This window comes from Gigantopelta aegis, chromosome 4 (assembly GCF_016097555.1).
Source record: "Gigantopelta aegis isolate Gae_Host chromosome 4, Gae_host_genome, whole genome shotgun sequence".
In the NCBI taxonomy this organism is placed as follows: domain Eukaryota; kingdom Metazoa; phylum Mollusca; class Gastropoda; order Neomphalida; family Peltospiridae; genus Gigantopelta; species Gigantopelta aegis.
Window position 1 is genome coordinate 99,142,474 of NC_054702.1, and position 26,819 is coordinate 99,169,292.

The window sequence follows — 26,819 nt, forward strand, 5'->3', positions numbered from 1 at the left end:
ACTAGTGGGGTAGTTAACACCCAATATTTGACTGGATTGTGCACTTTTGGTTAAAAGCAAGAAACGTGGCACATAGATACCTTGACCCATTATAAATATTTTCAGATATGGACCCAAGTCAGGAACGCCCCTTCATGGCCAGGGAGGATCTACAAATGTCCCCCACCCCCTTCTAATGGGATAGTTAATAGAAATATTGTTCACCCTTGATTAAAATCATAAAACGTGGTACATATATACCTTGACCCACTACAAACATTTTGAGATATGGACCCAAGTCAGGAGCGCTCCCTGGTAACCAGGAAGGATCTACAAGTGTCCCCACCCCCTTCTAATGGGATAGTTAATAAAATTATTATTCACCCTTGTTTAAAACCATGAAACTTGGCACATATATACCTTGACCCACTACAAACATTTTGAGATATGGACCCAATTCAGGAGCGCCCCCTGGTGGACAGGGGGGATCTATAAATGCCCCTTACCCCATTTAATGGGGTGGCTAACACATTATTTTTTTTTGTTTACACGTTTGGCTAAAAACATGGAACTTGGCATATATACACATTGACCCATTATAAACATTTTCAGATATGGACCAAAGTCAGAATCGTTTCCTGGTGGCCAGGGAGGATCTACAAATGTAATTTTTTGTCTTATCCGCCCCACTATACGATACTAATATATAGATGTTCACACACGCATGCACACAATATATTGTCCATCCCTTCTATTTCTGGCTACAGACCTTCACAAATATTAACACGTACATCTAATGGACGGCGTGACTGACTGGATCACAGATGTCACAGTGTCTCTCTTTACCCAGAGCCTGTTCACTGTAAAATCAGGTCACTTCTGTTATCATTTGATCCACGACTCGGGGAAATCCCAAAAGAAAATGGAGTGCCAAAAGCCGGATGTCAAGGTATGTGAATTACAGTTCATTTGTAATTTAACTGCACCGTCTGACTTTGTTTTGATGTTTTGATATTTCTTTGTTCAGAAATGACATTTGCTCCTGAATGTTAACTTTAAGAGAATCCTACGCCTACAAAAAATGTAAAGGCGACAGGGAAATAAACTAGCCAGTCGACGTTATGTTGCCCACGATTTGCGTATTAGTTTAAAAATAATTTCGTAAACATTAAAAAAAATATTATACGTATACATGTACGTGTTATAGTTTAAATGTTGTTTTCATTTGTTTACAAGATGAAAATTCCAAAATATGTGTATATAATTTAAATTATAAAATCTAAACCACAATTGCTATACACATGATCTAATGATGAGTAAACTAGAATTCTAGTTGTAGTTGCCAGTGAAGGAAGGAAGGAAATATTTTATTTAACGACGCACTCAACACACTTTATTTACGGTTATATGGCGTCAAGACATATAGTTAAGGATCACACAGATATTGAAAGATCTGCAGACCCGTAAGAACAATATGTGAAATGGGGGAGCACATTCTATGTAGTGGGGTTGGGAAGGCAAACACATTGTGTACGTGCGCGTGTATGTGTGTGTATAAGGACACTAGGTAAATGCCTATGCCCACTAGTGTGAAGGGGTGGGGGCAGGACCCCCGTCCCCTATTTCTACAGACATGATACTAACCAGAATTTTATTGATGAGAAAAATATGATGTTTGTTTCAGCCAGTTTTGTATTCGTTCTTTAGAAGTTCATCATGCTGGCGAGTCAGAATCGGTAAGTAAAGGAAAATGTAGGCCCTATTATTACACACGACTGTACCATAATTGGAATAAAATAGTTCATTAAAATATGTGTTGTTTTAAAAACATAACAGTGATAACACTTAATTACGATTGTACTATTAAATTTATACCCCCTCTCTCTTCCTCTGTGTATCTGTCTCTGTTTCTGCCCTTCCTCTCTCTACCCACCTCTAATTATCTGGCTCGTTCGCTCACCCTTTAACCGCCCTTTCACACAACTATCTTTAAAGATCTCGTTCTCTCTCATTATTTGTTTTACATATACATGGAGTGTTACGTCTGACAGGTAATAACCACCAACATGACCACTGGAGACCGATATATTTATTTTGATTCCAATTAAAACGCAGATAATGGCGGTGAGAGACTGGTTTGTTTCAGCTGACTGCGCCAATTGTAAGACGAGTGTAACTAGCCTACTGCATTATTAAAACCGTTGTATTTAGAGACTCGTTCTTTGTTCACTTTGTTGAAAACTAAGTGTTTTCTGTGCTATTATTAACATATATTTTAAAAATTAATGAGATAATCGATTATTTTATGTAGACTTCAATACAATGAATCGTAAATGTATGCCAGCTTAAGGACATCTAGTATAACTTAGGACATATAGGTGAACCTTGTATAACAACAGTGTTTCTATATGGACACTTCAGCTTTTTATTCTTATAACCTTATCTTATACAGCTTATATATCTTAACCTGCATAAAGAGACTATTTCCCCAATTATACCAATTCAAGTAGTCCGTTGGGTGACGTTAACATACCGAGGTTATTACTTATTGTAATATATTCTTTCATTTCAGCCTTGGATTTTAAAGAGATTGACTATGAATACAAAACATGCGAGTGGTTCTATGAAGAGGGACAAAAGGTTAGCCCAGAATCCAGTAGCAGATAACAATAGATAACTGAGCACAATATCTTTATTAGAGACGACGCCATTTTGTGTCCAAATGATCCTACCAAGTGCGTTAAGCTACAGTGCAGTTTATGCCATTAGTGTTTTGACTGGTCTAATGAAAACTCATCAGGATACGGGGTAACATTGGCTTTATTCAGATCTACTAACGGATATCTTGAAAGCGGAGTGCAAGTAAGATCGACTTTCTATTAGATTGGTACAAACTGAAATATTTTTTCTTTGTAGCGTGCAGAGTACCTGAAGCTGAACCCAATGGGAGAGGTCCCCACCCTGATCATAGATGGCAACACACTGACACAGTCCGTACGTATGATGAGTTTTATAGGTAGCACTAAACCAAATAATTTCCGGCTGAGTCAAAGTTCGAGGTGCACCGAACTTTTGATAGAGAAGTTAACACCACAAGTCCTGTGATTGGTTATAAATGTGAGTCTATTGGTTGTAAAATATTCTTTAGTTTCATCTGGGTTAACAATGTATGCAATTTTCGTTCATCTAGTACCATTGTGTCAAGTAACCTTGTGCTTGGACCATGTATGGGGTACCTGCGAAAAACGTACTCAAATTTTGTGCAAAACTAGGGATGTTGTAAAAACATCTGGTTACACCGAAAATGAGCCATGGAAGGTACCATTTTCTTCAGTTAATACTTTGAGGTAGGGGTTGTAGTACCGATATTTATGGGTCATAGTTCGATTTATATATTGCATATAGCGTTTTAAACACAAACGTTAACATGGTCACCTATGGGATTTTATTTGATATAGTCATACCTATAATGAAGTCATGTATTTCTTTTTGAATGACTCCCGTTCAGATGGTGTTTGTTGAAAATGGAACCTCAAACTGCATTCGTTTTCATGAATATTTCATACAATGACAATGTTAATTATTTATTTTATATTATATAAACCTTATACCCTATTAACAGCATTATGGAAATTAGTCATGGCCTTTATATGACCCTTTTTTTTTTTTTTTTTTTATTGCATTATTATAATTTGTGCTGCTCTGCTGTAGATTTAACTCTAGATGTGATAAAAAGATTTGTAGTTTTCATTGCGCATTAAGGTACTAGTGCAAAAAAACGCAGTTTTTCTTTTGTTTTTGTTTTTCCAATGTTTCATATATCTAATGGGACATGCTGTATATTCAACAACTAATTACTTTCAGCTTCCCATTATAGAATATTTGGAAGAAACGAGGCCAGATAAACCTCTTCTTCCAAAAGATCCTGTACTTAGAGCAAAGGTAAAAACTATTATTTGTATTTCTTCATTATATTTTCTCGTTTTTATTTGTTTAGAAGCAATCATACGTAATTTAATAAATTAAATAATTATTACAGACAAATACAGACGGTGATGTCGGAATTGGAATGATTTTAAACGATAAAATAATAAAATGTGCACTCAATAAAATTCCAAAGATTCCAACAGATGATACCGTCGCGAGATTAAAAGTCATTGTTATTTTGCTTTTAATAATACTTCTTCAGTTTAAAATACAGAGCAACATAAAGCAAACGATTTAATCAATAACCAAAATTATTTATTAGAATGATAATTGGGAGCTCAATTTAACTGTCGGTAGAGTGCTTGGGTCATAGGATAAAAACCCTTCTTGGGTTTTCCCGTTCCAACCAGTACTCAACGATTGGTATATCAAAGACCGTGGTGTGTACTGTCCTGTCTGTGGGGAAAATGCATATAAACGATCGCTTGCTGCTACTGGAACCATGTTTTCTCTGACGACAACTTATTAGAATTACTAAATGTTTGACATTCAGTAGGTAATTAATCAATGTGTTCTGGTGATGTCGTTAAATAAAACAAACTTTAACTTCGGAATGATAATTTTGGAGTCGACCGCTACAATACATAACACATTTCTTATTTCAGGCACGGGCTTTAACGGAAATAATAAACTCAGGAATACAACCCCTTCAAAATATCAGAGTCGAAAAGAAATCTGGGGACAGTACATGGGCCAAGTTCTGGATAGAAAAAGGATTTACGGGTTTGTGGTTTAGTTATCAACATATGCCACACACTAAGATATGTAGTATAGCAAACAGCACGATATCAGTTATTTCAAAACAGTTGAACCTGAAAAGAAATACTAATCCCTGTGATTTACTGTGGCCTTCATGAACATGTGGTTTTTATGTAGAAATAAATGCATGTATTTATATAGAGACATACCCGGTATTCCATGCAAAACGTCCCACGCCAAAGGTCATTATAATCAGCTCCAATCTTCCATGTTATTTCTAATTTAAAAAAGGCAAACTGTAAAACCTGACAAATACAAACATCTTTTTAAATAAGGAAATATATCTATCAGCATCATTTATTCTTTCCTTTATATAATCATTGGATAGATAACATTAAAGTCCGTGTTAATTATTATTGAAATTTGTTTTGTGATGTATATTGTTCAGGTTTAGAGAGAGCTCTACAGGAAACTGCGGGGAGGTTTTCAATGGGAGACAGCATCTCACTACCTGACGTGTATTTAGTGCCACAGGTGTATCGTGCCAAAAGGTAAGGCCGAAAAAACCCAACTGTTTCCGGGAATGTGTTGAAAATATTGGACAGAGAAGGTCGGCTGTATCAAGTCATCAAGTCAGATAAAACATATAAATCTTCTTACAGCCTTCCAGAATACATTGTAATTCCCGAGCCAGAGCCGTATTTTCCCCATTGAATTTGAATTTTTAAATACATGTATACTATTTTATTTGTTTTTTACTTGTACCTTAGTGTACCTTAATCAGACTAAAGCCCCATTTTCTCATGTCTAATCAATATCCTCTTGCCTCACGTTTTTACAATAAAATAAACTGTTTTAATTTTATTATTATTATTTTGGCTATTGCTATTTCTGTTACAGAGTGAACGTGGATATGAGTAAGTTCCCACTTATTAGTCGCATAGACTCGGCACTTTCGGAGGTGGACGCATTCAAATCTGCGCATGCGTTACGACAGCCAGATTGCCCAATGAAAGAACGTTTATCATCCTAATCCACGACATGTTCATGTTCATTACAGCTATAATGAATGCACAATACAGTAGAATCTCGTTGGGGCGGACTCGAAAGTGTCGATTACACCGCAACGCTCGAACCAAACACGAAGTTCCGAGTTACACTTACACGTTGTTGACCGAGTGGTTAGGTCGCACTACCCGGTGGGTAGAACACTTTCTCGGGCACCGACAGAGTTCGAGCCAACGGGATTCAACTGAAAATAACATATTTTAGATGTTTGATTTGTATTTGTTTTAATAAAACAGATTGCTGACTATAACCCTAATGTGTCATTAGTTATATATTAATTATTACCAGATAGGCACAGCTGATAGCATACAACTCACGTAATACAACCAAATCAAATATTTTGGGTTGGGAAATGTTTTAATTAAAAAGAGAATGCTACCAAACTGACTTTTCGTCATTGTGCCAAGTTACTTACGAAAATTATCTTAAAGACAGATATTTTTAGTTCTGCTGTTCTCTTCTGTTTCTATAGTCGGGGTAAATAATTATTCTGTTCGAGTCCTCAGTCCGGAAAATAAATTTATAAAAGAAAATTTGCTTTGAGATGATGATTTAACCCCCTCCCCACTCCCCCACCACCACTCCCCCAACCCCCACGCACCTGATGTATTATTTTCATTTCATTTAACGTATTTTCGTTCAATTTTTGGCATACAAGTCAGCTGTCTGGGCTGTTTGTTCAGAACAGTGGGTCAATGATTAGTGGTTAGTGAGAGAGAAGTCCTCACTACGTTGTTAAAACTCGCTCTGATACGAACCCAGTACCTACCTAACCCTGCGTCGTCAAGACAAGACAAGACAAGAATTGATTTACACTCGGGCCGTTGCACAACGGCATAGGAGGAATATATACATATACAATTTGTAACATTCACGTGACAAGATGGTTGATAATGAACATATACAAAGACCAATAAATAGAATTCTATAAGAACAATATGTATAACAAAAACTCTGAATGCATTAGATACATGTACATATTTAAAAACATCGAACACAAACCACAAGTTGGTGTTCATATAAATATAATCTGGATATACATCATGTGTGGCCAAGTACTTATAAGCAAACATGTCATCGTAATAATAGTTATATATTTTTGTTTTATTTGGTTAGGGACGTTTAAATTTACTAATAATTACTTTTTCAAAATATACCAATTTCTTTAATATTCCGATTCGCTTACTGTTCATTAATTCTTTAAATTTATAAGTACTTGGTCGTTTATAGTAATATGAATGTATATACTGGACCCTTAAGTCATGAAAAAATTTACAAACAAAAAGATAATGAAACTCATCGCTAATATCATTGACGTCGCATAGTGTACAAAGTCATTCATCTATAGGTGTGTTATTCCAACGACCAGTTTCAACGGGTAAATAATGGTTAGACGTTCTAAATTTTATGATATCTGACCATAGCTTTTCAGAAAGTATACTAAAATAATTTTCAAGAAATAAGTTTTCTTTATATAGCTCGTAACCTTTCCCTCTCGATGATTGTGATAAGTTATTTCTCCATATTTGTAAATATTGATCGTGTTGCCTTTGTTTGATTTGTTGCGAGAGACAGTTTACTGATATGAACGATTGAGATATCCATACATTGCTCATTCCTAAGTTATCCAAAATGTTTTTGATAGCGGTGATCCAATTATAGTTGATTCCGTTAGTAAGATGATCGTTTAACATAGCTTTGTATAATAACAAAGAGTGTTTTGATTCTTTTCCTAATAAAAGCCGTGCCCAGTAGCATACCATTCTACTATGTATGAGTAATTCAACTGGCATTCGTCCTAGCTCTCCGTATAACATAAAACATGGTGTTGATTTCTTAACTGGTAAAATATGTCTAAAGAAGTTGATTTGTACAGAGTTAAATATATCATTTTTCTCGTGCCCCCAAATTTCGCAGCCATATAATAAAATTGGCAGAACCATCGAGTCGAACATGTTAAGTTTGCATTCAGTTGATAGATGGTATTCCTTTGATTTCGCTAGTACAAAGTACATGGCCTTGGTAGTCTGTTGACTAAGTCTGCTTTTGGTAGTTCGGAAGTTATTTAATTTACTAAAAGTAATTCCTAAATATTTGTATTCTTTAACATTTTCTAAAATAGTGTTTCCAATCTTAAAAATATGTTTATAGTCTTTAGCAGTTCCGTTAAAAATCAGTATTTTTGTTTTGTTACTATTAATTTTAAGTTTCCAATCAATGCACTACTGGTAAAACGTATTTAAAGTATATTGTAGGTCAGCTGCACTTTTTGCTAATAAGGCCGTATCATCTGCATAATTTATATAACAAACAAAGGACGTGCATAGCACACCATGCTGATTTACTTTTCCTTGGTCCTGGCTTGCCCTGTCTCTAGGGATATTAAGGTTATCAAGTTTTGATATGTCATTCAGAAAATTATCCAGTATCATCAGTATAAATATTATCATCAACTGTAGTGTAATTGGGAGAACATCTAGTTCTGGCATTAAAATCACCAAGCAGGAGCAGTGGTTTTCCTGATTGCACATTGTCAAATATTTCATTTTCAATAATATTAAAAGTGTCATCTTTGTAATATGGTGAACCAGTAGGTGGAATATATACAACACCAACCATTAGACAATTACTATCGTTCTTAGTCTGAGTGCCTGCGATACTAAACCAGGGGCCTTATTCACAAAGCTCTCGCAAGCGTTGCGATATAGTAACAACCTCGTATCATTCTCGTAACGTTTTCAACCGTATTCACAAAAACATCGTAACTTTACCATAACGCAGCAATCTAGTAAACTATATTGCAAATCGGCTCCAATTTGCGAGACGTCTGCAGTTCCCTTAACTGGTTTCGCAGCACAATTCAACGTTATGGCTGTGGCACACATCGTTTTAGAGGAGGAAATAAACGATCTAGTAACTCGCAGACCACGTATTTTTAGAGACAGGACAAACCCTCCGGACACTTATGACGATATTGATTTGTTTCGAAGATTCCGAATGCCTCAACATATTATACTTGACATAATTGATCCTATTCGTGATGGCATTGAACCTCAAACCTCAAGGTCACATGCCATCCCAGCCACATTGCAAACACTGTGTGCGCTTAGGTATTACGGAACGGGGAACTTTCAGTGGATATATCGCAGGGATAAGTCAGCCATCCGTGTCCAGAATTGTGGCTCGTGTGTCCACGGCATTTTCTAGAAAAGCAACACAAATTATCCGATTCCCTAGGGCACAGAATGAACAACAACAAATTATGGCAGGGTTTTATTTAAGTACCCAATTTCCAAACACCCTTAGGTGCGTTGACGGGAGTCTCATTCGCATCAAGTGTCCGTCGGTTGATGAACATGTATATGTATGTCGCAAAAATGTCCATTCACTAAATATTCAAGGCATTTGTGATAATAACAAGAAGTTTACTAATTTGGTAGCCCGTTGGCCAGGATCTGCGCACGACGCTTTCATTTGGAACAATTGTAAGCTAAATGAAGATTTTGAAAATGAAAATATCTCTTGGGAGACAGTGCTTATCCCTTACGGCCGTGTTTGCTGACGCCGATTGCCAATCCGCAAAATGCTGCAGAAGACAGATACAATAGACATCATCGCCAGACACGCCAACAAATAGAAGGGACATTTGGAATTTGGAAGATGAGGTGGCTTTGTTTACATGCTTATGGTAAGTAATCCACTGGAAAACAGCCTTTCTAGTAAAGATGTATAGACATAATACTTAAAATGGTCGTGTTGTACTGTGGGTAATGCTAATGGTGGCAATAGGATGTCAGCCGTGAAAGTTTACAATAGTGCGACATTAACTTTCTGCAGTTTGCAAAATGTTATACATTGGGCCATTTAAAAATATTTTTATTGTGATATTTCAGTGGTGGATTGAGTAAAGTTTTAATCTAAATAATTATTAGTATTTTTTAAATACATGTATTATTATTAAATACAAATGCTAAAACACTAAACGCTAAAATGTGTGCATACATTAATGCGTTAAAGGGTGTATACCTCCAAATCCAATCCCATAGACGACCATAGTAACATGTATGGCTAAACCTCCTACAATCAATAGGGTAAGGGGCTAGGTCAGTAGGCAGAACGATCGCCTGAGGTACATGGGTCGTTTAATGGAATACCCTCGGTACACCCATTCTGTTTTATTCACTTCCCAACCAGTGCCCAACGACTAGTATATCAAAGACCGTGGTGCGCGCTGTCCTGTATGTGGGGAAGTGCATATGAAACATTCCCTGCTGATAATTGATAAATGCAGTGATTTTCCTCGAAGACTACGTGACATTTATTAAAGGTTTGCCATCCAGTATCCGTTGATTAATATATGGATGTACTCTAGTGATGTTGTCAAACAAAAAGTTAAACTTGGGCAACCAATAATATACATTTAGATGGCCTTACTGTTTCAGCTTTAATAGTGTAAGAAGTAATATGTCTTGATTAGCCAGATGACCAAAACGTATCAGATTGTTTTGCTAATTGTGGATTTAACATGCATGTCACGTGTAGACCTTAGAGTAGTTGTCTCTGCTAAAAACAATATAAAAATGTGTTATTTATCCACATGTTGAATTATTAGTTGGTAGAAAAGTTTCTATGCGTAGTTCCGATGTCATATCTAGAGTGTTACACACCGTGTACAATGTTTCCCAATTTATTGTGTGAACAAAGTTGCGAATGTGTTACGGAAAATGATAATATAATAATAATTTTGCTACTGTTTCTTGCCCGTCACATTTAGGTGACGTATTCTCCGTTAAAGGGACACTCCTGAGTTTGCTGCGACTAACAGAGACTTTTTAACGATTGTATTTACATATCAAATATATTTTTCTGCATAACATTTAGTGGCTATACATTAAACGTGTTTCTAATCGTTCTAATATTTGTACAAGGAGAAATTTCATTTTATTTCTTAAAATATAATTTTTTCGTATGTACGAAATTATTTGAAAACAAAATCCAGTTTGGACTTCTTACAAATATTAAGACGACCAGAAACACATTGAATATACAGACACTGATATTCTAAACAAGAAAATGTATTTAATATGCAAGTTTAATCGTATAAATATTTTATTAGTTGGAAACATCTTACAATGGAGCAAACTAAGGAATGTCTCTTTAATAATTTCAGTGTCTTTTACTTTACATATTATAAATGTATTTGCAGGTGGAGCCCTTTTGTTCACACCAGACCGAAGTGTGAGAGTAATTATAGCCACTGCCGTATTACATAATATTTGCCAAGAATATGGAGTTCCATTGCCACCTGACGCTCCACTGAATTCAGATGATAATCAAGATGATGATGTGAATCCACCAAACCCCAGTTTGCAACAGAACGAAGTGAGAGACGCACTTGTTCTTGGCCATTTCACAAGATAACTCGTAAACATATCTAACTGTTAGTGAAAAAACCACAAGAAGCAATATTTCATTTTTGTATCTATAACATTACTGTTTAATTATGTCTCTACATATGCACCTGAATTGAATATGAATAAAATAATTTTCTATCACAAACACAGCCTGTGTTCGTTGTTGTTATGAAAGATAATGGAATGTCAAAGATCGTCCATGTCTAGTCCATTCTAAATAATAACTTAACTTAATAAATTAAAATGAATTTAACATAAACTTAAGACATTAAAATAAATTTAACATAAAAAAACCCCAGAAATATCACAACGTAAATAAATAACATAATATATGTGATAATTGGTGCTTTTCAGTTTAATTATTTATGCACTTTAATCACACTGGGTTGCTCTGGTGGGTGTGGAACGTAGTTGGGACAATTCCATTTCTCACCTTGCCTCTTCGATTTGTAGACATCGCTCTTCAGTCTTAAGTCTCTTCTTTTCAACAAGCAAACGTTCTTTCTCCACTTCCAACAACTCTTGGGAGTATTTTGGTTGTGACAGAGATGGTGGTGTTTCACTTGTAGGCGAGGTGCTTGTTGTCTTGCGGAGTTTAGACAGTGGGTAACCGCTAGTAATGACATCTACTGTCTCGGTCTCGTTAGGTGGTTTCTCTTCCTCATCTTAAAATGGAGTGGCGGATCGACCTTGCTTCGAAGAAGATGAACCTATTGACTGAGTAGCGAACACGATAGATTGAGCATCGGTACATTGTGGTTCATCACGATCATCACTATAAGCCAATGACTTCTGTAATTAGAAATATATTTACTGATAATTCATCAATTTTAAAAGTATACTTATTTATATTGAATTGGGTTGATTTTTTATTTTGTTTTGTTTGTGAATTTCATAGTAGTTTGTGTGTATTGTGGGGAGGGGTTTTCAATGTAATATGAAATTATAATTTCAACACGTATCACATATTACAGTGAATTCTAGTATACGGTATCAACTCAAAGTGATAACACTGGATATACGAAAACATTGTGATCATTGCAAAGAGGTTTTTCTTTTGTTGTTTTAAAAAACCACTGGACCACATTGCAAATCATGGGCTATTGGATGTCAAACATTTGTAATTTTGACATATACTCTTAGAGAGGAAACCCGCTACCTTTTCCATTAGTTGGAAGGGATTTTTATATGCATCATACCACAGACATGACAGCACATACCATGGACTTTGATATACTAGTCGTGGTGCACTGGCTAGAGCGAGAAATAGCCAAAATGGGCCCACTTGATCATTGCAAATTAAAATCGTAAATATTTCATTATTTAAAACAAACGAACTGTTTAACCTTTTCATATAAAGATGTGGGGATGTGTAGTTTGGGTAAATATATTTATTTATTTTTATTGGTATTTTGCTGAAATGTGATGGACCTTCTAATTTAATTTTTATATTAAAATGATATGATAGGCCTACGTAGACAACTTTACCAATTTAAAAATATTTTTATAACGAATTTTTTGTGTGAACTTGCTTACAATTGAATTTCTTCTGCGGTATCTATCCCTCCATCGACTCCATGGATAGCTGTATTACCAATGATCCCGACAATCCGTTCTTCTACGTCTGTTAGTGGCCGATGGCTTGATTCGCCTCCACCAGTTTTACGAATATCCTTCTTTATGTCATTGGCCCTTTTTTTTGGTTCGTGATTTCAAATCGCCCCACTTTTTTCGCAAGTCTGCGACAGTTCGCTGAACAGGGGACACAGCATTTACCGCAACCATAATCGTTCTCCATGCTGCATCTTTCTTTATATTGGTTACATTATCTGCGAATTTTGATGATAAAAGTTTATAATTCATTTCCACTTTAACTACAAGTGTAATAAGTTTACGTTCGGTGAAATTTATTCGTCGTAACCTCTTTCATTCGACATTTCAGCAGTTGAAAGAACGAGGCTTATTTGACCGTTTATGAAATAAAAGTGGGATCGGGGTGTATATTTCATTAAAATCGATATCACGTGCAACCTAATTCATCATCGCAGTTGCTGCGAGGTAATGCAACATGAGAGGACGATGAGAGAACGTTAGTGAATATCGCGCATCGCAACGTACGCAACCGCGCATCGCCTTGTAAGTTTTCTCTCAGTGCACTACGATATTGTTACGTTAACAGGCTTTAGTGAATAAGGCCCCAGGACATAATATACTGTGAGTGATTTGTTTCATTAATTTTAACAATATTAACCAGTTCATTTTTAACACTAATAGCAATGCCACCAAGGGCCTTATACCTTTTCTGTTATTGAAATAAGTTGTATATCCTGGAATGAGATTTGACATGCAGTCAGTTTGATCTGTTTTGCTTTCTAAAAAACATAGTATATGATATTTTGATATTAATAATAAGAAATCAGGTGTAATTAGTTTACTTCTCAAACCACAGACATTCAAACTGAGTATTCGCAACTTAATGCAGTCACTGTTCAACGCAGTATTAGTCATATCATCAATATCTAAAGTGTTGGCTTCCAACCTGTTATCAGTATTTGTATGGACACACCTTGGGGTAGCATCTGCATTTTCAGTATTATATTTACTATATGTACAATTGACATCTTTTATATCACTAGGTATAGTTAAATCAGGATCAGCATAATCATGTTTTGGGTTGATATAATTACATGTTTGTACATTAGTTTGTGGATTTGAGTGGTAAAAGCTGGGAACAGTATCGGTATGTACACTATTATGATATTTACATGTGTCATTGGCATCTTGAATATTTCTAGGTTCAGTTAATTCTGGATCAGAATAATCACACCTATGAATAGTACTATCACATTTATATACATTGGTGTGTGGATTATCCACATTGCCTGGGTAAGTATTAACATGTAGTATGTTTTGTAAGTTACATACATGTACATTGTTAGTAGTTGGTTGACTATCATTGTGAAGAAACAGTTCTGTGCTGGTCAGTCCTGTACCATAAGTCCTATTAAATGTAGCAATGTGTACACTGTTTGGGGAATTACATACATTATTTATATATTGACTTTCATGATGTACAGACTGTTCTATGTCAACATGGTGATATAAGGGGTAAGCATTTTCTAGTATATTAGAAATAGAACATTGACTATCATTCTGTACAGGGAGTTGTGTGTCTGCAGCATAGTATGGGTAAATATTGCTACTAATATTAGGAATAGGATATAGACTATCATCTTGTAAAGGCAGTTTTGTGTCAATATAATAGCAGTTGGGGTAAGTGTTTTCTTGTTTATTAGGGTTACAACATTGACAACCATTTTGTTCAGGAAGTTCTTTGTCAGCATGATAACAGAGGGGGTAAGTATTTTCTGGCATATTAGGAAAAGAACATTCAATATCAATCTGAATAGGAAGTTGTTTGTTAACATAACAAGTATTTTCTGGCATATTAGGAACAGGGTATTGAATATCCTTCGTTACAGAAAGTTCTCTGACACTATGACAACATATGGGGTGGGTGCTTTCTGATATATTTGGGATAGATAAAGTTGGATGAGCACTAGGATTATCAGACTGTACAGGAAGTTCTTTGTTGACATGGAAACTGATGGGGTGGGTGTTTACCTGTATACTGGGGACAGAACAAGTGGGGTGAGCACCAAGTTTATTTACAGTATGTATCCCTCCTGGCCTGTCCTAGGTGCCAGGTGCTTCATCTACTGGCATACCACTGAATCTGTTGCTGGTGGGAACTGGAGTAGCACTTTGGATAATAGGTACTTGATAAGTGTTTTGGGTGGGAGAGTCTTGGCGGTTTCTTTTTCGTGATGGCAATGTATTCCTTTCAACAGGTGTTGGGGGTGGGTACTTGGTTGGTAATCTGGAGTATACTTTATCTGGGAATATTTCTTCCCCATCGATGAAAAGCCGGTCAACTTTAAGGAACGCTCCCCTATTGTTTCTCCTTGCTTGTTTGTAGATTGGGTACAGTTGTTTTCTTCACTCAGAGATTTCCTGGGGGTATTGCTCACTGATTCCATATGGTTTCCCAGCCAGCTTCCTCGCAGCCTTTAAGATCCTGTCTTTATCCTTGAGTTGGGCGAAGTGGGCGACTATTGTTCGTGGTTTATTCTGGGACTCATGGAATGGGCCTAGTCTGTGTGTGACTTGGACAGGGGCGTCTGTAATGTCAATATCTTTTTCGAGGAAAGTGGATAAAGCTGCTACCAACCTCAAGTCCGATGGCTTAACTAATGCACCACCGTGCTAAACACATTTTCAACTTTAAAAAAAGTCTTAATTTACAGTATAATGGGTTCTCAAAACACCATTTCCGAAGTGAACTGGATCAAAAGCGTACTATCGCATTCGGGCAAAAACGACGGAAAGTTAAAGTTTATTTTGTTGAACGACACCACTAGAACACATTGATTTATTAATCATCGGCTATAGATGTCAAGCATTTGGTAATTCTGACATATAGTCTTAGAGAGGAAACCCGCTACATTTTTCCATTAGTAGCAAGATATCTTTTATATGCACCATCCCACAGACATAATAGCACATACCACGGCCTTTGTGATGCACTGGCTGGAACGAGAAATAGCCCAATGTGCCTACTAACGGGGATCGATCCCAAACCGACCGCGCATCAAGCGAGCGCTTGACCGCTGGGCTAGTATGTATTATTTTCATCATTCTACTCACAATACTTTTTTTTTAAAACACATATTTTATTTTTGCCAAAAAATATACATTTTGTAGGCATACATACATATTTATATATAAAATAATATAATGTGCACACTGCGGGGAATGGTATGTAGCATCGGGGTACAATCGATACAATTCTATAGTAAATGGGTAATGCATGCATAGCAATAATATACAATATAATAACATCTGTCATGTATTAATGTCTGTTCTATGCGTGGTAGCAGTAATATATATTTCGAGGAATGTAAGTCCGTGGGACTTTTATTCCTGATACTCCTAGTCCACAGGTCTTTCAATCCTAGTATTCCTAGTCCTCTGGAATTTATTTATTTATTTATAACTAGTACTATAATGATCAGTTACTACAATATAAAATAACAGGAATAATAAGCATGACATTTTGACTTTTATTGATGAACAATTAAAAATAGCATCAAAACACTTGAAATTAATTATTACTGACTGCCTTATGGCAGTTTCGACCATAAAAAGCATAAGATATGAGTTGGGGAAAGGGTCTCTGTATAATTATACCTGGCCGTTAGGAACATCATAAGCGTTCGAGACTGGGTGGAGGTGTGAGGGTGGGGGGGGGGGGGGGGGGGGGGGGGGGGAGTCCTGGTGGGGGGGGGGGGGGGGGGGGGGGGGGGGGGGGGGGGGGGGGGGGGGGGGGGGGGGGGGGGGGGGGAGCAATGGACAAATTCGGGTAAAATGGCTGGCCTAAAATCTTCACCATGCAATTCCATAATTTTACTCACAATATTAGTTGTAATCCATGTAAAAATGCAGACTGATTTGTTTGGAATCCTATTTAGCATCTTGGTAGTAATGCGAATATAAATATACGTTGTGTTCCAGATTCGGACATTTTCGTTTCATTCGGGCAATAATGATCAGCATGCCTCCCCCACCCCTTCTCCCAAAAAGGGAGTCTGAATGCCTATTGCGACCAAAACGGTCAGGTGTAAAAGTGTCATGTGTAGTTAGTCTATTTAAAAGGATCTTTGTAAATTGTGTGTGCATATTATTAACAGTATGATAATTGTTCTATGATTACTGTTTTGTTTTAGTCGGTGTAGTAGCCCATTGAGCTGCTAAAACCCACTCTTAGTCATTGATATTTCTATTAATTGATAAACATTAATGAAAACCATTTAACATATTTGTTTATCGATGGTATGGTTTGTTGGGACTAAGATATCATAGAGGCTAGAGTCTGATATGTCATATGTTAGACCAAATTAATTTTTAAAATGAGCAAACTTGACAAAGCAGGCACATGTTCAGTAAGCTATGCAGGGGAGAGGTAAAGAAATTTGCTTTGAAGAGAGGTGTTTAGAACACGCCACCCCACCCCACTCCCTATGTTACACGCGCCTTCAACATTATTGGCACAAACTTAAAATTATATAATAACAAGATAATGTATATAACGCAAATATCACATTTTTATAGTTAAATTATTATTAATATTAATATTATTATTATTATTATTATTATTATCATTATCAAATACCAATATATAATGTCTTAACAGATAATTGTGTTGGTATATCATATGGGCAAGTTATACTTATTTGCGAGTACTAATATGCTTCGAATTATGGTAAATGTTTTTGAGTTACTTTTAAATGTTTAAACATTGATTAGTTGGAACAATACGCAATGAATAAAGACCTTGGTTCTGCTCATGTAATAAGGTCAACAAAATGTGTACAAACAAATATTGGAATAAACAGAAAATATTTAAATAAAGAGAGGCGCTGTATCCTAAGTTAATTAAATAAACCAAAAAGGAAACTGTTTTTCGTTTTGTTTACATTTATAATTTAATTTTTATGTGTACGACTGGACTTAAATTTTGATTGTCCAGGAATGCAAGTCCGGCCCGGACTTGATATTCTGGCAGTCAGACCAGTATTCCTAAGGAACAAGTCCTAGGACTTGCATTCCTAGGTATATTAGACCTAGGATCTGCATTCCTAGGAGACTAAGTCCGGGCAGACCACTGTTCCTACGGACTTGCATTCCGTTTACACCGGGGCTTTTGTTATACTTAGCTTTGCTTAACACATATAGGATCTCATGTTCGGTAATACGCTTATCTAATTCTTCGTATAAGGCTTGGTTATCTTGCTTAGTGCAATTGTTAGTCCCTTGTGTATAATCGTTTTGTGTAGAGCAAGCGAGGTTTTTAAAGTGATTCATAAATGTGTCTATTGTTATATCACAGTTATGGCCTTTTTTAGATTTACTAAATTTTTTGTAAAATGCTTTAGGGTTATTTTTCCTAAGAGTACCAATCATATTTCCTTCCTGCATTAGGTAAGATGAACGCAGTTTCTTTTGTAACACTTTGTACTTATTTTTAGCATCTGATAGTTTGAATCTATTTAAATGGCTACGGTTGTAATTGAATTGCCGGAGAGCGCACATATACCTGTTGTATAGCTTTGTGCATTCCTCATTGAACCAAGGCTTGTGTTCACGGACGATACCGCGTTTGTTAGTGTGTACTGAGCAGTTGTTACCTATTCGAGTTTCGCGCTTACATATCTCGTCAAATATATCATGTAACACCCCTGTTACATTATTTACACACTCATTAACAGAAGTCTTTTTAAGAATAAGGTCGTCAATACAAGCACTTAGTTCTTCTTGTTTAGACATAACATTGTTTGTTGTTTCTTTTTTATCACCATTCCACTCATATACATATGTTCTGCTTGCCTTTTTACAAGTACATGTACATTCATTTATACCATACGGTTTTCTTAACAACATGAATATAGGTGCGTGATCAGAGTGAATATTAAAATCTCCAACATAAAAATCGTGTGTAACATCTAGAGAATATTTATCTACAATACAGTAGTCTATTACACTAGTGCCGTTTTTGTTATAGAATGTGATTTTCCCAGTGCAATCACTAGCTGACCAGCCGTTTAATATTCTAACGCCAGACGCTACGCACAGGGTTAAGATAGATCTTCCTAAGGTGTTTACTTTCATGTCTTCGGAGTTTCTTTTATAATATATATCGCTTTCGTAATCAAAATGCTTTGGTACACAGCCGATATCATCAAAACGTGTGTTATCATTTTCTATAAAATCACTCTCGTGGCCGACACGACCGTTAAAATCACCCATTAGTATAACGTGCCCCTGATCTTTAAAACATTCAACATTTTCTTCCAGCACTTGGAATAAGTCACAATCATACATACACTGAATAAAATTCACTTCGATCTGGGGGTAAATATACAAAACAGATATGTGTCTACATTGTCAAGAAACAGAGATTTATCACATCTTATCCAAATTATAATATCATGTTAAAATTTTTAATTTTATCATTTAAATATTCTTTATATAGTAATACCAATCCGCCACATCTACATCTCTTCCTTGGCACTTCTACACTGTTATAGCCTTCAAGGCTTAGTTTGGTATTGATATTTAACCAGCATTCAGATAAAAAAAAACGATATCACTGTTATCAAATAATTTAACAGTCTGCGTTCTTGATTTTGTCGGCTGCACCACGTTGAATATTCCATGAACATATTTTTAAAACATTATACTTTGTGGATACGCCAGCCCCCGCACTGTCCTATTCTGCACTATCGTTCGATCTGTGTGGAGGGGGGTTGTCCGATGTTGGCGTGGAGGGGGTTCGCCGGCGTTTCGAAGCAGGTCTAGGGTTATGTTCCTTGGGCTCACTGCACCTTCTAGAGCGTGCACTGTTACTGTTAGGCTTTACTTGTACGACATCCCGGTAAGATCGCGGGTCAGCTTGGGGGTGGGTCAGATTCTTCATACAGCTTGCCGTCAACGAAAAGCCTGTCTCGCACCATTCGCGTTTTATGTCCAGCTTGCCTAGTACTGTAATCCATGTACAAATGTATAGTGATTCGTTTGGAACCCCAGATAACTGTTTCAGTTTGGTAGTAATGCAATTAATACGAGTAAACGCGGTTGTCATGATTCGCACTATTGCGTTTATTTCAGGCCACAATCAGCCTAAGCCAAACCCCCCCCCCCCCCCCCACCACCACACTCACTTGAACTGGATATTCTTCATCTAATCTTTGCCACCCAAATTTCAATTGTAAAATTTCGTAGATGATGTTAACAATTATTTTAAACAGAGACTCCCCCCTCCACCTCCCACCACGATCTCCATCTCTGACTTGTCACGAGTGTGTGACCTACATCGAATGTCCACAATGCATGTTAAAAGAGGTATTTCCATGTTTACTTTCCTGGCCTAGTTATCGTCGATTTCGTCGGGCCACAATTCGACTTGGTCATGTCGCGCTGAACTTGGAACATTATAGACACACAAAGAAAAGAAGCGACAAGAAGATGGCGGCCGAAGGACGAAACGTGAAAGTACGTATTGTTGCCATACACTTAAGAGAATTCAAAATGAAAACTGTTACCCACTTTGTTTATAAGGCCGCAAATCTGTCAGAATATTTTCTTTCCTGTCTCCGTAATCTAAAACATTTAAAATTTACCTTGCCTTTTCAGCATTCTAAAGGATTGAATTATCGACACAGTTACGTTATATAGGCTACTTTAACACATTTCTATTTCAATTTCAACTTATTTTCGTGCTTATATCCAATGAAGGTTCAAGCACGCTGTCCTGGACACACACCTGAGTTATCCGGGCTGCCTGTCCAGGACAGTGGGATAGCTGTTAGTGGTTAGTGGTTTGTGAGAGAGAAGATGGTGCAGTGGTGATACACCTACCCATCGAGTCGTTAAGACTCGCTCTGGGTGGGAGCCGGTACCGGGGTGCGAACCCACCAGCCTTTTGTCCGATGGCTTAATCACGACACCACCGAAGCCGTTCTAAACACATAAGTTTATACAGTTTAAATACTAAAAACATATGCAATGAAACTTGTTAAGCAGCCACTCAAGGAAGTAACAATACGTGGTTGCTTAATACAGGCAACTGGTGGCAACTATGTTCGACTGTGAATATTATGTAACGATATGTCTTGACTGTAAAGGTTACATGAACATGTGGTTTAACTTAATGTTGTACCGCGATGTGGTTGAATTGTAAGTAACACGGCGATCTGGTTTAACTATAAATGTTATAAGACCGGTGTGATTTGACTGTAAATGCTATGTCGATGTGGTTTGGCTGTAAATGCTATGTCGATGTGGTTTGGCTGTAAATGCTATGTCGATGTGGTTTGACTGTAAATGCTATATCGGATTGGTGGATCCATTCAACTGATTGGGTTTTTTACCCGTTACAGCCAGTGCATCACAACTGATACTGGTATAGGCCGTGGTATGTGCTTTCATGTCGGTGGGAAAGTGCATATAAAAGATCCCTCTCTACTAATGGAAAAATGTAGCAGGCTCCTCTGATGACTACGAGTACAAATTACCAAATGTTTGACATCCAATAGCCGATGATTAATACATCAATGTGCTCTAGTGATGTCGTTAAGCAAAACAAACCGTAACTAAATGATATACGGCGATGTGGTTTGTAAATATACGTTCGGTGTCGTTAAACAAAACTTACTTTAACTAAATGATATACGGCGGTTTAAGGTTTGTAAATATTATACGTTCTCTAGTGGTGTCGTTAAACAAAGCAACCTTTAACTAAATGATATACGGCGATGTGGTTTGTAAATATTATATACATGCTCTAGTGGTGTCATTAAACAAAGCAACCTTTAACTAAATATTATACAGCTGTGTTGTTTACTGTAAATGTTAAAACTTATGCGGTTTCTTTCAGCCTATCCTCTATTCCTTCTTCAGAAGTTCAGCTGCTTGGCGCGTCAGAATCGGTATGATCAATTTAAATATTTCAGAATTCTTGCTCAAATGTAGTAGACGTGATGGAGTTGTACCAATTATTTTGCATCCAAGCAAAATCTACATATTACAATATAATAATAATAAAGATCAAGGTTATTCAAAACACTGTAACAGCATCGAATGACAGATTATTCGTATGTACATACATTTATTTTTCACTGTATGAGGAATAAATTGGCACTGTTTGCGAAGTTCTAGGATTTGTCATTTAAAACTATCTTTATTGCCTAAAATTAGTGTGCTAAATTAAAACAATAAATTAGATTTTGGCTTTTGAACTAAATGTATTTGACTATTCTGGACGATTTGTTTAATTATTTCAGCCTTTGGAACCACTGGGTCGCGACTGATTTTTTTGTCTATGAAATTTGCTAATAAAAAACCCCTTACTATTAATACAAATAATATATTTTTCATTTGAGGTTTTATTCTTGTTCGGGATGTAGCCTGATGTGCGGGTAGTCTTAGGATCAATTGTCCTCAATGGACCCGGGTTTTATTCCCGTCCCAGCCAGTCCTTCACGACTGGAACATCGAAGGCCGTGATATGTACTGTTCTGCTTAAATGGGGAAGTACATATAAAATATGCCAAATCTGACTGCAATTAGCTCTACTGGTCTACCAATTATTAACTAGTGAAGCTGATTTAAATTAGATTGAAAAGATCCTTGCTGCTTTTACGGTAGGAGTGGCCAGTGTTACCGAAAAAGATTCCCCTCTCTGTCTCTTTTTCTGTCTATTCCTCTTCTCTGTCTTCATACCATCCCCCCCCCCCTCTCTCTCTCTCTCTCTCTCTCTCTCTCTCTCTACCCTCTCTCCCTCTCTACCCTCTTCTCTCCTCTCTCTCTCTCTCTCTCTCTCTCTCTCTCTCTCTCTCTCTCTCTCTCTCTCTCTCTCTCTCTCTCTCTCTCTACCCTCTTCCTCTTCATCTCTCTCTTCGTCTCTTTCTATGTTTCTCTCTCTCTCTCCCCTTAGGTTTGAAAATAACCATATGTAACCATGTTTTAAAATGTGCTGAGGTGTCATTCGTTTCCTTTCAGCACTGGCTATGAAGGGTATTGACTACGATTACAGAGAAGTCCACCTAAGGAAGGACGGGGGTCAGCAGGTGAGTATGTCCGCCATTAGACCATCACCAAAAAACCCAGGAATGATCTTTATGTAATGGACAGTGAAAACAATTACTCAATTATTTAAAAATAAAATGATTCAATTATTTAAACAAGCATTCAGTTTTAACAAACATTATGGCGTACGTGTATTCAGAAGAAAGTTTATTTTTCAGCGAACTGAAGAATACCGGAAGTTAAATCCTATGGAACAAGTACCCACTCTGATCATTGATGGACACACCCTTTTTCAGTCTGTACGTACTCAGTGACGATACGTCGATGGTCGTTTTCTATTGAATTTACATACACGACATTTTAGTGTCGTCGGTATATTTACTTCGCATGTATCAATATTCTAAATTCATACTGTAACACTTAAAATGTAGAAAAGAGGTCATTGGTTGTTTAGTTCAAATCATTGGCTGAGTCAGCCAAGATTTTATTTTTTTGTTTTTTTTTTTTTTTTTTTTTTTTTTTTTTTTTTTTTTTGGGGGGGGGGGACCCACATTTAGGAGTGGGTGGGGTGAGTGGGAGCACACACAGGACTATAGGTAAATAGAAAAGGTGGTGGGGAAAAAGATGTGGTTCGAAAACAAAAGAAAGCTTTCCTACAATTCTCTAATTTTTCGATATATTGACAATGCAGAAATATCGCATTTTATGTTAATCTTATACCTGCTCCATGATGTTTAGAATTGTAGTATATTCGTATATATTGTGTCTAACATTCGTTCGACAAAGGCCTCCAAGCACAGTCTTAAACTTCATGATATTAAATGCATGTATACTGAATGTTACATTGTAATAAATGAATTAAATACTGAAATAAAATACTATAATTGACTTTGTTTTCAGTTACCTATTTGTGAATATTTGGAAGAAACGAGACCGGAAGTACCACTACTACCCAAGGACCCAGCCGTCAGAGCCAAGGTAGTTGAACGTGGTTATTATTCGAGTTCAGTTATTTTGTTATTCCATGTCAGCTGTTTGATATAAATATTTCTTTGTATTTACTATTTCTTATTTATGGATAGTCTAAAGTTTGTTTTGTTTGACGAAACCACTAGAGCACATTGATTTATTAATCATCGGCTAATGGACGTCAGACATTTTTATTGTAATTTTGACAGTCTTAGAGGAAACCCACTACATAGTTCCATTAGTAGCAAAGGGTCTTTTATATGCACCATCCCACAGACATCATAGCATATACCACAGCCTTTGATATACCTTTCGTGGTGCACTGACTAGAACGAGAAATAGCCCAATGGGCCCACCAACGGGTATCGATCCTAGACCAACCGCGCGTCGAGCGAGCGTTTTACCGTTTTATCGTTTGCACATCCGAAAACAGTTCCATATTACGACTATATATAAGTGTTGTATAACCATCACATAAAATCGTATAAGCACATTTGGACATTATAAATTAAAAGCTATATTTTCATCCAAAATAGTTTGAAAATGGGGTTGGGGTGAAAGTAGTATTTTTATTATATAATTTTAAGACATTGAAAATACTGCCTAATGGTTTCTGCCCTTTGTTAAATGAATCCATATTTTCATAATAGTTTGGAGATGCTGAAGTCTGGTCTAGAGTGTAAGGAAAACCTCCACATCTATCACATTAACAAATTCTACTCATCTTGTAGAAACAATAGCATTTATATACGACATCTTTTTGATGTAGCAGTCGTGATGCACTGAATGTATCTTGAGTCGACAAAATCAGTAGAAATGATGGTTTAAAAGGCTATTATTATTATTATCTGAACTCCCTCAAAAGGTACCTAGCTGTAGAATATAACATCAGGGTTGTTTTGTTTGTTAAAGTGATGTTTAGACAATAATTCACAAGTGAATGTTTGCACGTTAACGTTATTACAGGCCAGAGCCCTGGCTGAAATAATCAATTCGGGAATACAGCCCCTTCAAAACGTGAACGTGAGAAACAAAGTCGGAGAGGAGAAGGCGCACGAATGGGTCAAGTATTGGATAGAAAGAGGATTTACAGGTACCTGTGCATGGCTATCAATAGGGAAGAAACAAATTAATCTACTAAAAGAAAAAACCTTTTAAAGAAAGAAAGAAATGTTTTATTTAACGACGCACTCAACACATTTTATTTACGGTTATATGGCGTCAGAAAATGCTTTTAAAAGACAGTAACTCGAATACAACAAAATATTTTATAGTAGGGAAGGAAGGAAGGAAATGTTTTATTTACGGTTATATGGCGTCGGAGATATGGTTAAAGAATACACAGATATTGAGAGAGAAAACCCGCTGTCGCCACTTCATGGGCTACTCTTTTCGATTGGCAGCAAGGTATCTTTTATATGCACAGCTCACAGACAGGATAGTACATACCACGGCCTTTGTTACACCAGTTGTGGAACACTGGTTGGAACGAGGAATAGCCCAATGGGGCCACCGATGGGGATCAATCCCACACCGACCGCGCATCAAGCGAGCGCTTTACCACTGGGCTACGTCCCACCCCTTTTATAGTAGGGAGCACACAATAATAAGATTATACGCTACATGCGGTATAACATTTGCGATTGGGAAACATAAAGAACGTTTTTGTTTAATTGCATAACTATCTAAACATGTTTTAAAACAAATATAAATCATGTAATTCTGTCAGATTATACAATTATAACTATATGTATTTTACCTGTACATGTACATGTAGTTAATAATTACATCTGAGAAGTTGACTAATTTACCTATATATGTTAATGTAATGATTTATTGTTGTTTTTTGTTAATAGCTCTAGAAAAAGCTCTACAAGAGACGGCTGGGAAATACTGTATCGGAGATAAAGTAACACTACCCGATCTGTTTCTAGTGCCACAGATTTATCATGCCCAAAGGTATATGAGGTATTTGATGTTCCTGCATGCTTTGAATGGGAAAAAAGAAGTTTGTTTTGTTTGATAACACCACTAGAGCACATTGATTTATTAATCATCGGCTATTGGATGTTAAACATTTAGTAATTTTGACATATAGTCTTAGAGAGGAATCCACTACATATTTCCGTTATTAGCAAGGGATCTTTTATATGCACCATCCCACAGACAGGACAGCACATACTACCAGATGGAACAAGAAATAGCCCAATGGGTCCACCGACGGGTGTCGATCCTAGACTGACAGCGCATCAGGCGAGCACATTTCCACTGCTCTACTTCCCGCCCCTGCTTGGAATGAAAAATGCACTTACAAATGCCACATTTCATTAGTTAAAACGTGTAAAATGTGTAGATAAATGAATATTAGCCAGCCCTATTTGCATACAATGTACAAAGTAAGGGCTTTTGAGGTTTACAATACAACAAATATCATATTACTGAACCTAGTATTTCTACTTTTCGTCTATAATGTACATATATCTAACACCCTATTTCAAATAGAGCCTGTTGAAAGGTGATTTATAAATATTACTGTATAAGAACTATATTGTTATTTTGTATCACTGTTTTCATATTTAATTTTCATTTCAGAGTAGATTTGGACATGAGTCAATTCCCGACCATCAAAAGAATAGACGCTGCACTATCGGAGATCGACGCTTTTAAGACTGCGCACGCCATTCGACAACCGGACACCCCACCTGACGAGCGACCATCATCCAAGACCTAGATCAAATGGTTATAACTGTTATCTGTCCCAAGTTCAGCGAGCAAACGTTTCACCAACGTTCACGAACTATTTGATTGGTTCCCGACCTGGTCATTTGGTTTTCCATGAAGCGAATAAACCTGTCTAGCGGACGTTTTTCTGCTCTGTCTGGCTGAACTCAGCCCTGTTTTCACTACGTCATATGAAACTGACCTGTTTATTCTGAGAAATAAAAATGGACAAACTTCTTGAAAGTGTTTATATATTGGAAATAGAAATAAAAGCTTTGAATATGGAGACCTGTAACTCCCAAGCATCGAGATATACGTAGCATTTTTGCTTGAAAA

General features: G+C 36.7%; 2 protein-coding genes and 1 pseudogene across 8 annotated transcripts; 2 read left to right on the plus strand and 1 right to left on the minus strand.

The window, feature by feature from the left end:
• Window positions 1–552: 552 nt before the first annotated feature.
• LOC121371549 (probable maleylacetoacetate isomerase) lies at window positions 553–5,980 on the plus strand. Its single transcript, XM_041497530.1, has 8 exons — window positions 553–928; window positions 1,664–1,715; window positions 2,552–2,619; window positions 2,896–2,973; window positions 3,844–3,921; window positions 4,572–4,689; window positions 5,114–5,216; window positions 5,566–5,980. Exons 1-8 carry the CDS (start codon window positions 776–778, stop codon window positions 5,696–5,698), a joined length of 783 nt encoding a protein of 260 aa, XP_041353464.1. The 5' UTR covers window positions 553–775; the 3' UTR covers window positions 5,699–5,980.
• Window positions 5,981–11,519: 5,539 nt separating this feature from the next.
• On the minus strand, window positions 11,520–13,052 carry LOC121370109 (annotated as a pseudogene).
• A 153-nt stretch (window positions 13,053–13,205) lies between these two features.
• On the plus strand, window positions 13,206–26,719 carry LOC121371548 (maleylacetoacetate isomerase-like). 7 transcript variants are annotated; one of them, XM_041497526.1, is made up of 9 exons: window positions 13,206–13,283; window positions 20,138–20,258; window positions 21,643–21,694; window positions 22,767–22,834; window positions 23,012–23,092; window positions 23,694–23,771; window positions 24,729–24,855; window positions 25,619–25,730; window positions 26,355–26,719. In XM_041497526.1, the coding sequence occupies exons 2-9, from the start codon at window positions 20,232–20,234 to the stop codon at window positions 26,491–26,493; spliced, it is 684 nt and encodes a 227-aa protein (XP_041353460.1). In that variant the 5' UTR covers window positions 13,206–13,283; window positions 20,138–20,231; the 3' UTR covers window positions 26,494–26,719. The 7 variants fall into 7 exon arrangements, with proteins under 7 accessions (XP_041353460.1, XP_041353463.1, XP_041353459.1 ...); XM_041497525.1 differs by having other exon boundaries at window positions 13,215–13,361; XM_041497527.1 differs by lacking the exon at window positions 13,206–13,283 and adding an exon at window positions 14,486–14,504.
• The last annotated feature ends 100 nt before the right edge of the window (window positions 26,720–26,819 follow it).

What these genes read in the sequence shown, in the direction of transcription:
- LOC121371549 (XM_041497530.1), top strand. Translation starts at nt 776, where the DNA reads ATGGACGGCGTGACTGACTGGATCACAGATGTCACAGTGTCTCTCTTT. An exon ending in TCTATGAAGAGGGACAAAAG is followed by an intron (nt 2,620 to 2,895) that starts GTTAGCCCAGAA and finishes TTTTCTTTGTAG; the next exon opens with CGTGCAGAGTACCTGAAGCT. An exon ending in GATAGAAAAAGGATTTACGG is followed by an intron (nt 4,690 to 5,113) that starts GTTTGTGGTTTA and finishes TATATTGTTCAG; the next exon opens with GTTTAGAGAGAGCTCTACAG.
- LOC121371548 (XM_041497523.1), top strand. Translation starts at nt 20,097, where the DNA reads ATGTTAAAAGAGGTATTTCCATGTTTACTTTCCTGGCCTAGTTATCGT. An exon ending in CCGAAGGACGAAACGTGAAA is followed by an intron (nt 20,259 to 21,642) that starts GTACGTATTGTT and finishes GGTTTCTTTCAG; the next exon opens with CCTATCCTCTATTCCTTCTT. An exon ending in ACCCAGCCGTCAGAGCCAAG is followed by an intron (nt 23,772 to 24,728) that starts GTAGTTGAACGT and finishes ACGTTATTACAG; the next exon opens with GCCAGAGCCCTGGCTGAAAT.